Source organism: Coccinella septempunctata, chromosome 5 (genome assembly GCF_907165205.1).
Source record: "Coccinella septempunctata chromosome 5, icCocSept1.1, whole genome shotgun sequence".
Lineage (NCBI taxonomy): Eukaryota > Metazoa > Arthropoda > Insecta > Coleoptera > Coccinellidae > Coccinella > Coccinella septempunctata.
This window is the reverse complement of record NC_058193.1, coordinates 14,899,800-14,913,903: the sequence shown is the minus strand read 5'-3', so window position 1 is coordinate 14,913,903 and position 14,104 is coordinate 14,899,800. Positions and strand designations below refer to the sequence as shown.

At 37.4% G+C, this 14,104-nt stretch overlaps 1 protein-coding gene across 1 annotated transcript; it reads left to right on the top strand.

The window, feature by feature from the left end:
• Window positions 1-12,195: 12,195 nt before the first annotated feature.
• LOC123314029 lies at window positions 12,196-13,491 on the top strand. Its single transcript, XM_044899141.1, has 2 exons — window positions 12,196-13,105; window positions 13,208-13,491. Exons 1-2 carry the CDS (start codon window positions 12,274-12,276, stop codon window positions 13,489-13,491), a joined length of 1,116 nt encoding a protein of 371 aa, XP_044755076.1. The 5' UTR covers window positions 12,196-12,273.
• The last annotated feature ends 613 nt before the right edge of the window (window positions 13,492-14,104 follow it).

The window sequence follows — 14,104 nt, the reverse complement described above, 5'->3', positions numbered from 1 at the left end:
TTGAGGGAATTTGAACGTCAGTAATCAATTTTTTCATTTTTGTTTGTATTATTTCATTTCAGTGTTTCCCATAAATGAATGATTGTAACGTGCGTTCAAAAAAATTCGTCGTCAAGTAGGCTATGAAATTTTGAAGGCTGATGTTCGGTGGCTGAACGTATGTCTTTCCTTGAATTACTTCATCTTCCCAAAATGTAAACAATGATGACATTAACCTATATATCGTAATTTTGTACGGAAAGGCACTTTTCAGAAAAGGTTACCTGTAAATTTCACCCAACATTCGAAAAGCATTTCTTTCATTGAGTAAGATGACAAGAATCCAAACAATCTGAGGCGGTTAGAAAAATTCTTCCTAAAAATTTTAACCGTCCACTATTTTCATTTTCATGAATCTTGAATTGATCGTGGTAGTATGTTTTTTTGTAAGAAGGTTCTAGTTACTTCGGTCATATGAATAAATCACAGTAAGATTCTCAATAATATGTTTATTAATTCTCTATAAATATTGAATTGATTCAGTCATTACTGAAAATCCATGACTGAACTAAAAGAACTGAATTACATGAAAATAGCTATTGGACAATTTATTAAAATTCAATTCAGCTATAAAAAGGCATGATGCTTTCTCCTTCATAACGTTCTGTTATTAAAGTTCCATAAAAAAGTAGGTCCACATTTTGCCTTTGACTGATGCATACTGTCAGTATGCATCAGTTCAGTATGATACTGAACTCCAATTTTTCACGGATGCTACAAGGTTAGTTAATCACAACCTTTTCAGTTTTCTGATAACATGTCAATCTTTATGGAAACAAATGGATATCTTTTTTTCAAAATCGGGTGGCATATGCCAACGGATACTCCATCCACTTGAGATAAAATCTGAAGAGAGATTTGTCGAGCTTCTGTCACCATGTTTTCATTATTACTGAACTCTGGAGTTTTCTTTTTTGGTATACCACTTCCTTTTTTCTTCGAACATACCTGTTTCGTCAACACATCGCAAAACAGTACAATGGAAAAATTCATTCTTAATAATCAACAGCAACATAGGCTTCAATGAAGTCGCCGGAACAGAATATTTCCATTTTCCTACAATTTTCTTTCCTATTTTGAAGTAGAATTCAATAGTAAAAGTCTTTCACACGTCCGTAAAAACCATCTTTATAATTTGCTGATAATTTTAATTCAACAACAACCCAAAATGCTAAAATGACAGTTCACCTGGAAAATAGTAAAGCACGAGCTAAGAATTACGTTTAGACACGAAATATCGACGTTCAAAATACCATAGCCTACTTGACGACGAATTTTTTTGAACGCACGTTATTTATCGAGGAAAGCTTTTACGATTATTCTGGTCGTTTTAAAGCTTGTTATGGAATATTTCACATCTCATACCTATTCATTGACGCGATATTTATGGGAATTAATTAGATTTTGCCTCCTTTTTTTATTTCAATTTGGAAAATTCATTAGAGGTGGAATTCTGGGCTTGGCATGGACTTCTTGGAAAGTGAAACAATTATTTTCAATTCGACATACAGGATGATATGATAAAACTGAACACATTGAATTAGGTGTGATGAGTCTAGCTCTGGAATATTAAAACAATTCATATTTCGCTCTCTAGATCTCAATTTTTTTCAACAGTGTTCTAATAAATTTTGTTGATTTTTGTCTCATTTTTATGATAGTTGGAGTACTTGCACGAATTTCAGGAACCCCCTTGTAAATTTCAGAAGGAAGCTAAAAATTAATTTTTCATATTTTATTACAATCATTTTATGTATACAGGCCTCTCAAGGTTATGTTATTAATGGATCAAAATTTGAGAAGAATCTGTTAAAAAGGAATTTGCTTCATGAGAATATTGAGAAAATACTTCTTTCCCAACAAACTCACACATATATGAATTTCTACCGTAACACCTACTTTTTCGCGTCATTTTATACATCGAAATTGTCGGCTCCAGGCCCGTCAAACTGGCAACAGCGCCGGGATCGTGAACGTTGGCCATATTTACCGCTGGAGTATATGTGGGATTGTAAAGTTGGTGCAATGTTTCGGGTTTGAAAAATATTATCGATTATGCTACTTTTTCAAATGAAGGAATTCTTTTCCCCTCTAAGTGTGCCTAAGGAGTTATAATTCTCATTAACGTTATTTCATCATATATACTCGAAGAAAACATTCGGATCATGTGGGTCCCAGGTCGCCTTAGAAACGTATCGGGGCTGGAAACGTCTATTGGACAAATATATATATATATATATATAAATATAAGTGAGAATATATATAACTCCGGTCTTCTATAGAAACTGATCTTGTAAAGGATTGAACTAAGATGTCTAAAACTCTGGTGTATTCACTGATTCGATATTGTTTTTAATTTCGTGGGGATATCGGACCAGTTTCGTTTTTCCCACTGTAGGTAGCGCTGTTTAGAATTTGACAGAGCATTGTCAATTGATATTTGAAAATAATTTGAATACTTTCCTACGACTAACGAATATGTTGTATTTATAAGCGATTATTGGTGTGTGAAAATGTATTAGTTTCGAGAAAGGGGTGTAGAACATTCACTTATTCAACATGTCGTTCAGTAAGTTCAGGTTTCTGTATGGACAATCAAGAACTACAGCTAATAATTCGGTGTTGTTGGAATTTGAGGCAGAAAAAATCAGATGAACGAACATTCGGGAAGGATATAGCTAAGTTTTATGGCAACTTCAGCAATATTTCAAAGAAACTGTATTGGAAATACGTAATGTGAATTGTGAGCATGTATTGAGAATCAGAAATTGATAAATCTATTCGAGTTTGTTCTTCAAATATTCTTCCTGAATAGATATAGTGAAAATTACCTATCCATCAACTGAATATGTTGGATATTTGACCAATCAACTGTGTTTTATTAAAATCATATTGAATTACCCCCCTCACGAATTCAAGTTGTCAAACGGAAATTATCTTGAAGAAGAACAGTAAATACTCCTTTGAACCCTTATTCGGTAGTGTTGAAATGTTGACAAATTCGTTTTTACAACGAAAATTGAACTGTAAATCACAAATATTCCTCAACAGCCAGTTCATATTTTGCACTCGTTGATCGATATTCGATATCAACGCAAAACAAAAAAAAAGGGGGAGTATCTTGGACTTCCTTTGATAGAACAAGGATAAAACGAAGCAAATGACATGGTGGCGCCGCCACGAAACTGATCCCATATCCCCGATGTTCTGAAATGTTGATGCTTGCAAAAAGTGACAAGTGCACACACCAGTGTTTTAGACATCTTAGATTGAACGGATAAATAATATGGGCCAAACTACAATACTACATTTATTTTAACGTCTACGTTTCGATTCCGATTGGAACCTTCCTCAGGACTCTACAATATAAAGAAAGGAATGAAGATTGATGTGATAATTTTCTTTCCCTTTCATTATTGAGTCCTGAGGAAAGCTCCAAACGGAACCGAAACGTAGACGTTAGAATAAACGGAGTATTGGAATAGTTTGGCCCATATTATTTATCCATTCAACCCTTTACAAGATCAGTTTCGTCATATAATATATCCTGTACAATATTGTAATTACAGATGTTATTGTCAAATATTTCGATTATATATTTATTTCGGTTAATTTTCTGTATATTTTTTCTATACAAATGTAATTTTCTAATATTTTCATGAATATATATTTATCTCAGTTGATTTTCTGTTTTATTACACTATTTAATGATTCGTCTGAAAATCTATAATTACTAAGTTCGAAAAATACACTCCATCGCCACTCTCTACTCCTATCGTTCTTTTAATCGAATCTTTTCCACTATACTCGATGAAAAGAACAATAGGAGTAGACGGAGTGTATTTTTCGAACTTGGTAAATATTATTTCAAAAACGCGACCGTTATTTGAATTTCCCGCGAAAATTATTTCGGAGTAGTTTCTCCCGTAGCCAAGGGGGAAGCCACTAAACGTATCGCCCATGAATAACACTCATAGAGAAAGGTCTCTGATAACACTGAATTGACTACTCTTCTCTATCCCTTTATAGCTTTGTTTTGGTTCGCACTTGAGGCGGTTCTGAATCGGTTCAAAGTAGTGGAGCAGCAATGGAGTGGGAAGCTACACGCATGCTACGCGCGAGCTTACGCTGAATAAATAAATGTGCGACTGTTTTGAACCGTTCTGGAACCATCCTAAAAGCGAACCAAAACAGGCCTTATCTATGCAGCAGAGGTTGTCTCCGACTAACAGAGACAAGAGACAGGTTGTCCCTGCCACTGTTTGGGGAACAGCTGATTATTGAGAATGCAGCGCCACCATCTTATGACATAAATGTCATTCGTGAATTTACATTTCACACGGCATGGCAACGTTGGATTTCAATGCTGTTTCTCCCACGTATAGTAGTAGAAAGATGGGAAACGAGGCGACTAAAGCGATTTGAGCGCCATCTGTGTGTCACGCGTGTTTTTAAGACGTTAGGACTGGTTAAAATATTAATTTGAGTGCCATTTGCAGAAATATATGAAATTTTTTAAGATTTCATACGTCAATTTTGATCAAAGAGGTTTTGAATGCAAAGATTATAGAGTAGAAAGATGGGAAACGAAGCGACTAGAGTGATGCGAGCGCCATCTGTGTTTCAAATGTGTTTTTAAGGCCCTAAGACTGGTTAAACTTTTAATTCGAGGGACATATGAAATTTTGCGAGATGTCAGAGTCATATGGCCAACAAGTTTTGAATGTTTTGATTCTCGTATCCATAGACAACCTCGTATCGCCTTTTGTTTTTCAAGCCCGTTCTATATTGAAATTTGTGTCTAATTTCTTGGCGAAAACCTCAAAATATCGTTCGAAAATTATCGTATAGTGAAGAACTGTGGATCAAATAAAACGAATTTTACTAAGGAAAATGGGAATGTAAGTATTAAAACTGGTAACATGTGACTCGGTCGTTCATTGATTTTTACTTTCAGTGCTACGAAGTGGATAAAATTTTCAGGGCGTAGAGGCCTGCAAACACTACTGACTACACCATGTGCAATGAACATTTTACTGCAAGTCGATTGAGAACTGTTCATCCACGTAAATTGTTGTATGCAGGAAGCATCCCTCGCATGAAGGGCTCATTTAGGGGAAATTATGACTTTTATACGTCCATTCAAAGATTCTCAATTGCCTTCAATATATTCAGAAATGCAAAAGTTTTATGGATTTCGATTTGGGAATCGGGTGATTGTCAAATTGTCGTTTGGAAAGTCAAAGTTTTATGAAACCTTCTGTGAGTGTTTTATTCATTCGTCAATCAATTTGTATATTGTGCCATAAAGAGACCATACCATGAAGAAATCATAAAAAAGCATGAAGAAATTATACTGACGGGCTTGAATACAGGTCTTGTATACCTCTGTAAGGTTTTTTCAATTGTGGTTCTGAAAATTTTGTAAATAATATGTAAGTAACGGAAATGTGTATCCTATGACGGTAAATTGCATATTCGTTCATATCAATTTCTAATATACATTGTACAAATTCAATTTGTAATTTTTTTTTAGATTGCAAATAAAAATTTATCACATCCAACAGAGTATTCCATTGACACCAATCGATTCCAAACAATGTTCAGATGAAAACTAACATCCTGGTTACAAAACAAAACCATCCTCTTGTTTTATCGCTCAGGATGTTTGTTTTCCGATCTCAACAAGGTCAATATTGAAATTCAATACAAGGAATAGAATTCGAATTTCGCACCCCTCAATTATAAAACAGAAAACTGTTATTAAACAGTTATTCTGTATTGATAATACGTTTTCAGCGCCATCTCATTGTCAACTGTGTTTTCACTGGCCAAAATGTAGTCGGTTTTTAGTACTAGCGATATGAGGGCGTTTCCTATCTTTCTACTCTATAATCTTTGTTTTGAATGTTTTGATTCTCATTCCTGTAGTGGACTGCTTTTTTTTTCAATATTGACATAACGACTGCCCTCTAGTGGACTTTATCAAAGACCACCAGTAAGAAATGAAAGGTTAGACAAGGTTTTCTGTACTAGCTGTTGAATTGTAAGAGGAGATGGCGCAAGCGTTAAGAGCCCTCTGGAAGACGCCCTTTTTCAAGTAGGTACTTGAGATCGAAAAGGAAAGAAATTCCTAATGAAGAAGGGATTCATTAAGCGTCCTTTCTTGAAACGAGTTAAACCGGTTTTTCCTGTTAGTTAGTTTTTTTTCTGGAGGGAATTTTTGAGTAAGACAAAGCTTGTTTTTTTCTTTATTTTGTTCAGTGAATCCCATACGTAAGTTACCACTCATTTCATTATTACCGTTTCTTATTTTATTAATTTGAAGGTTTTATTGCGAATATGCGGTTTTGGGTACTTGATGCATCATATTAGTTTTCATTGTTAAAGTATTTCGTTAATTCCTCGAGGGCCAATACCGTCCCCGTCCCTATTTTATGTGCTTCCCCCACAATATAACACATTTTCTTTATTGTAGATAATAACGTACTTTCTGAGTTTTTCTTTCTTTGAACACGTCATAGGGACGCCAGACGCCATTTTGTACGCTACCCCTTTTTGCTTCCAATTCTATTCCATTTATGATTTGAGGGCTAGTTATTATAATAAACTTGTTTCATGGTGGATGCGCTTGTGTTATATAATATTCATAATATTATTCTTAATTTCTACCTATTTTTTGTGCTTATTTTATGAATACTTGTAAATGTCACTGAAGCGTCCCCAAGCCAAGCCAGTGATTCGATTACTTAGGTACGACCAACAGGGTAAATACTGTAATTGCATTAAGGACCCTTAATTATCATTTTTCCTTTTCTTTTATTATTATTATTTTTCTCTTCACTGGTGGAGTTGGTCAATACAGGACATATTTGAACGTGATAGCCAGGAGCGGAAATAATTCATATTTGTGTTACGGGACAAACATACAACTTTTGTGGATTTTGCCCTTCCTAGTATCCTGCAGGCCGGGTACCCTTGTACCTGCGTCGATTTCTGAGGCCGGATGCCCTTGCAGCTGCGTCTCTCTCCCCTGAGGCCGGGTACCGTTGTAACTGCGTCTCTAATCCTTTAGGCCGGATACCGTTGTATCTGCGTCGATTTCTGAGGCCGGATGCCCTTGCAGCTGCGTCTCTCTCCCCTGAGGCCGGGTACCATTGTAACTGCGTCTCCAAACCTTTTGGCTGGATGCCCTTGCATCTGAGTCTAATCCTTCCAACAACCCCCTGACTGAACCCTACCCAATTCAGAACTGTTGTATGCTGAACGTAACTCATCTCACTGAAGTATCGGTTAAGAGTCATCATTAAGGAGCTGATAGCTGTAGATGTAACTGATTCCACCAAGTGTGCATTTCACATGAGATTTTCTCTCGCCAGTTGAACCTGTTGCCGTAGCTACGTAAAATCATACCTGTATAGTAGATTATGTAGTTGTTGCTGTTCTAAGGGGAGGTTTTCTCGCAGCTCTTTTTCCTCCCCTCTGCTGCGCCCTAGAGCTATGACATTGGAAATCGTCTCCAATGAAACCCGAAATAAACGTTTCTTATTTGGGTTTAAATGTGTTGTTTTCTTTCGAATCTCCCAACCTCCCGTCAATTTTTCTATTAGTAATCAGGGTAAGTACTTTGGGTTGCCTACGTAATGTGGAGTCCTACCACAACCAGACGATCACGATCTTTGGCCATAGAGTAGTAAGGTGTCTTTAAAGTGCTGTCATTCGTAAGTATCTTCGAAGTAAAAAGAATTCTACAAGCATCACTGACCAGCGCAAGGTAATTTAAGGCCAGGACAGTACATTCCGCTTTTTGTTTATCTGGCTCGATATAGTTGCTGATTTTTGTCTTATTTCTTGGTGTAAACATCAAAATATTGTTCGAAAATTATTGAATGGTGAATCAAATAATAAAATGTATATTGCGTGATTAAGTTTTTCACTCAACTAAGGAAAATGGAAGCGTAAGTATTAAAAATCGTAACATGTGAATCGGTCATTCATTGATTCTAATTTTCAGTGCTCCGAAGTGGATAAAATTCTCAGGGCTTGAAGACAATTACTTCAGCAAACACTACTAACTACACCATGTGCAATGAACATTTTACTGCAGGTCAATTGAGAACTGTTCATCGACGTAAATTGTTGTATGCAGAAAGCATCCCTTGCATGAACGGCCTATTAAGGGGAAATTATGATCCGTATAGGTCCATTCAATGATTCTCAATTGCTACTCTTTCAATATATTCAGAAATGCAAAGGTTTTATTGATTTCCATTTGGGAACCGAGTGACTGTCAAATTATGGTTTAGAAATCAAAGCAAAGATTATAGAGTAGAAAGATAGGAAACGCCCTCATATCGCTAGTACTAAGCACCAAGAAACTATACTGACATACAGGTCTTGCATATGTCTGTAAGGTTTTTTTTTAGTGTGGTTCTAAAAATTCTTTAAATAATACCTTCATATGTAAGTAACTGGAATATGTATGCTATGATGGTATATTGAATATTGGTTCATATCATAGACATAGAGACGTGGACTGTGCCTTCCCTTTATATCTATGCATGAAATACGGTCAAAAAAAGTGACAGAGAGAAAAACACGTCGGGAATGCAGTTGTCTTTTTCTAGAATTTTGATTGGTCTACACTCACCTCTATGTGAACAAAAAAGAGAAAGGTAATGTCTCGACGAGCTTTTCTCTCTTTCTAATAAATAGCCAATTTCTTGCTGGCATTGCTCAGTCCATGTCTCTATGTCTATGGTTCATATTAATTTCTGATATATTTATAACGTGCGTTCAAAAAAATTCGTCGTCAAGTAGGCTATGAAATTTTGAATGCTGATGTTCGGTGGCTGAACGTATGTCTTTCCTTGAATTACTTCATCTTCTCAAAATGTAAACAATGATGACATTAACCTATATATCGTAATTTTGTACGGAAAGGCACTTTTCAGAAAAGGTTACCTGTAAATTTCACCCAACGTTCGAAAAGCATTTCTTTCATTGAGTAAGATGACAAGAATCCAAACAATCTGAGGCGGTTAGAGAAGTTCTTCGTAAAAATTTTAACCGTCCACTATTTTCATACGTAAGAGACATGAATCTTGAATTGATCGTGGTAGTATGTTTTTTTGTAAGAAGGTTCTAGTTACTTCAGTCATATGAATAGATCACAGTAAGATTCTCAATAATATGTTTATTAATTCTCTATAAATATTGAATTGATTCAGTCATTACTGAAAATCCATGACTAAACTAAAAGAACTGAATTACATGAAAATAGCTATTGGACAATTTATTAAAATTCAATTCAGTTATAAAAAGACATGATGCTTTCTCCTTCATGACGTTCTGCTATTGAAGTTCCATAAAAGAAAGTAGGTCCACATTTTGCCTTTGTCTGATGCATACTGTCAGTATGCATCAGTTCAGTATGATACTGAACTCCAATTTTTCTCGGATGCTACAAGGTTAGGTAATCACAACCTTTTCAGTTTTCTGATAACATGTCAATCTTTATGGAAACAAATGGATATCTTTTTTTCAAAATCGGGTGGCATATGCCAACGGATACTCCATCCACTTGAGATAAAATCTGAAGAGAGGTTTGTCGAGCTTCTGTCACCATGTTTTCATTATTACTGAACTCTAGAGTTTTCTTTTTTGGTATACCACTTCCTTTTTTGTTTGAACATACCTGTTTCGTCAACACATCGCAAAACAGTACAATGGAAAAATTAATTCTTAATAATCAACAGCAACATAGGCTTCAATGAAGTCGCCGGAACAGAATATTTCCATTTTCCTTCAATTTTCTTTCCAATTTTGAAGTAGAATTCAATAGTAAAAGTCTTTCACACGTCCGTAAAAACTATCTTTATAATTTGCTGATAATTTTAATTCAACAACAACCCAAAATGCTAAAATGACAGTTCACCTGGAAAATAGTAAAGCACGAGCTAAGAATTACGTTTAGACACGAAATATCGACGTTCAAAATTCCATAGCCTACTTGACGACGATTTTTTTTGAACGCACGTTATTTTACAAATTCAACTAAGTTCATTAATTCAGAACAACCTTTTGTACAGAAACAACACCTTCGACGTATAGCAGACCATATACTTTAGTGTCCTAGTTAAAGCTTCATTTATTGCCCACTATTTCAATTTTTGTAAATTTTTTATGAATTACGAATAAACACATAGCACATCCAACAGCGTTTTTCGTTGATATCAATTGATTCCAAACAATGTTTAGATAAAAACTAACATCCTGATCACAAAACAAAACCATACTTTTGTTTTGTCGCTCAGGATGTTTGTTTTCTGATAGAAACAAAGTCAATATTGGAATGCAATACGAGAAAAAGAATTCGAATTTCGCGCCCCTCAATTAAAAAACAGAAAACTGTTATCAAAAACTTTTCCTGTATTGACAGTGCGGTTTTAGCGCCATCTCATTGTCACGCGTGTTTTCACTGGCCAAAATGTAGTCGGTTTTTAGTACTAGCGATATGAGGGCGTTTCCTATCTTTCTACTCTATAATCTTTGCGTATACCTTAAACATCGACGTAGGTTAACCGAACGTTAAACGAGTAGCACCGATGACTTGCGAATGGCCGAATTTTGACTGTTGAATGCAATTCTCCATAACAGTCATTGTTTACATTGTGACGAGGCAGATTTTGCCCCGCCACGAAAACGAAATTTCTTCACCTATACTTGTATAATAAGACCCATCAACCAAAATATTTTCGAAGAAAACCGTTATGTTATCATAGGGGGTCTTTACCGATTGATATTATGTCATTGTTTTCCACCGACCAGTCCCATATTTGTAGCGGAAACCGTATATGTCTTTTGTTTTCAGAATTCATATATTTTATAATTATTTCCGTTCAACCGTACATTTTCTGAGTCGAGAGCGGTCTTTCAACTTGTTCAGTTTTTCCTTCTCTTCAGTTGTTTCTGTTTCTTTCCGAGCCGGCTGATTGACCGAGCAATTTGAGTGCAGCCAATGGGGAAATGAGTTACCGATAGTGGGGCAGTTTTCCCGAGGAGTGGTACTTCCCCTGCCCTGCGCGGAAGGTCAAGAGCGAAGTTAGTGGAGATCGAGCTGCCGAGAAAAGTGCGTAACGTGTTATTGCCGTGAGTTGGAAATTACGTTAAGAAGTTTGAAAGTTTAAGGCAAGTCGCTTGTAGTATTATTGTTTCTTACGTAGTGCATACCTGAGGACTATTTTCCGCTTTCTTTAGTCTGTTGGACTGGCTGAGAATACTTACCTACCGTTTACCGTTCTTTGTTTCTTGTATATATCCATATAGTGCATATTGTAAATATTTCTTCTGAGTTTCTGGTGCAGTAAAAATGGATGTCAACCGACTGAAAAGCGACGAACTTACGTGGGAGTTAGAGGCACGAGGCTGTACTGTAGGACATACCGTTCAGGATAAGAGAGCTCAACTGAGAAGGGCTATCCATTCCGAAATTCCGTTAATACCAAGAGATGACATTGACCAGGCACAGGAAATTGGTGTTTGTAGTGCCAAGTTGTTCGACTTGATGGGAGAGATATGTGAGTTTGACTTTGCTAATAGAGACAATGAGTTACAGCGCATTAGGAGCCGGCTACTGCACGTTCGAGGCCGACTGAGAAGTCTATCTCGGGAAGCTGCCAGTCTGCTTCACAAGAAAACCGAGCTGGAGCGCTCCCTGAAGGTTGCTATGAGATTGCTGGAGAATACTCATTGGTTGGGTGGTGTCCCAGGTAATCCAACCGCCAGCACACCGTCCCTGATTGACCAGGAATTACCGGAGTTCGCATCTAGACTTGGTCCAGGTTTGATTCCGTGTTCAACAACCGTTGGAGAGGCAGACTTGTTGAACTTGGGAGAAGAAGGTGACATATCCCGACCGACCACTCAGGATAACAGGCTGCAGCAAGACCGCCAAGAAGTTTGTAGGGTAATAAGCCAACAAATCGAACGTACTTTTTTGCAGAGTCGACCCTCATACAACCGACCGCCCGCCGATAACCTCCCATTTACCGTTGAACAAGCGCTACCAACCGACCGAACCAATGAGGACCATAGACCGTTGATAACATCCCCTGAGTCAAGGCGATTAGCGAGGGATCAACAAGGAGAGTTTCCTTTGCATCATATCCTACCGTAACCGCTGGAGTGAGAGAAGTAGGTAGCGAAGTCTCAACGGCCAAGGAAACCGAACTGATGACCGAACATCCGTCGACGAAACCGCCGAAAACTAATAATTATTCCGTTCCTACTGTTCCTGTGTGGAAATGGAGCCTGACCTTTGATGGGTCGACCAGTGTGACCTCATTCCTGGAAGAGGCTGAGTATCTTGCCGAGGCTAGAAAGGTGAGCCATGAACAGTTGTTTGAGTCCATCTACGAGTTGTTACGTAAGGATGCAAGAGACTGGTACATTCCCCGAAGAGGCACATTCAGCGACTGGACAGATTTCAAAGACCAACTCCGAGAGGCCTTTCTTCCTCCTGATTACGAGGAGATTCTACTAGAGGAGATCAAGAAACGGACTCAAGGAACCGATGAACGACTCTTGTTGTATGTAACTCGAATGCAAAATCTGTTTCAGAAACTGACCGTAAAGGGACTGACCGAGGAAGAGCAGGTGAATATCATCCGACGACGTTTACTGCCAGAATTACAAACTGCCCTGGCCTTCCAACCGACCGCCACAATAGATGAACTGCTCCGAAAGGGAAAAGTTTTCGAATTGGTCAAATGGCAAACCGCTAACTATACTTCGCCACCGTTCCAAAAGAGTCTCATCAACGAACCGCATCTCACATTCCGAAATCCCTCACCGAACGTCCAAGCGATCGGAATGCACCTCAGCACACTGTCCGAACCGTCCGATAAACCGAAACTTGTCCAAATCTCTACAGCACGTCAGAGACAAGAGGAACCGAAGAATACCGTCCGACCGCCAACCGAAACCCAGTGCTGGAGATGTGGTGGTAAGGGCCATCTACGAGAACAGTGTAAATCGAAACCGATACTTTTCTGCTCTCGATGTGGTAAGAAGGGTGTAATGTCCAGAGATTGTCAGTGTCCGTTACCGAGGAACTCCCCAAAGAAAACCTTTTCTGATAACCGTCCTATAATTACTGTTCTTATAGGAGACAAGGAGTTCCAGGCACTATTGGACACCGGATCAACCAGGTCCTTCATCAGCAGTGAAGTGGCTGCTCACTGCAAGGCCGCTAGAATAAATCCGAATTATGTTAGGGACGTTACCACCACCGTCGCTAACGGAAGTTCTATCCCGATTGAGGAAGTGTACACAGCACAGGTTCAGGTTGGAGCCGAAAATATTGAGGCTACGTGGTTGTTAGTTTCAGATTTACCGATCAGTGTAGTACTGGGAATGGATGTTGTTGTATTCCTTTCGGAACGAACTTAGTTTTTAAAAAACTAACAGAAAGCAGGGTCGCTGTCACCAGGGCAGCTTTATTGAGGTAAAGCTCCGTAAAACCTTTAGATTATGAACACTATTAGATTGATAGATTGTCACTTCACGAAGGATAACGCACTGTTATTTTAATTAATTTATTTGGAAGGCACACGATACAGAAATAGATCAATAGATACGAAAATTAAATTGAACTATGCGATATGAATGAAGAATCAATCTCAACGGTACGATCTGAACTGAACTGAGAGCGTCATGCTGCTACTTATATATTGTTTTGGAAAATGCTGACTTGAGCAAAAATATGTTAACAATGGGGCCCTTGTATACAGGGTGGCAACATCTCCCCCCTAAAAGAAGATTTTTGATGTGCAAGAAAAGCAAAAATCTTTAAAATAAGAATTCTGAAGCAGTATGACACCTTACATGAGGTATTGAAATGTAAAGATATATTCTAATTAAATTATTCAGTGATATCAAGATTAAAATCAATAAATTATGGACACTCAATTAGTGCAAAAATGAGTGCATAGAATTATCAAGAAATTAAGACATTTCAAATTGAACGAGATATTAGAAAAAATATAAAGGAGTAAGATATATA

What these genes read in the sequence shown, in the direction of transcription:
- LOC123314029 (XM_044899141.1), top strand. Translation starts at nt 12,274, where the DNA reads ATGACCGAACATCCGTCGACGAAACCGCCGAAAACTAATAATTATTCC. An exon ending in ACTTTTCTGCTCTCGATGTG is followed by an intron (nt 13,106 to 13,207) that starts GTAAGAAGGGTG and finishes CTGTTCTTATAG; the next exon opens with GAGACAAGGAGTTCCAGGCA.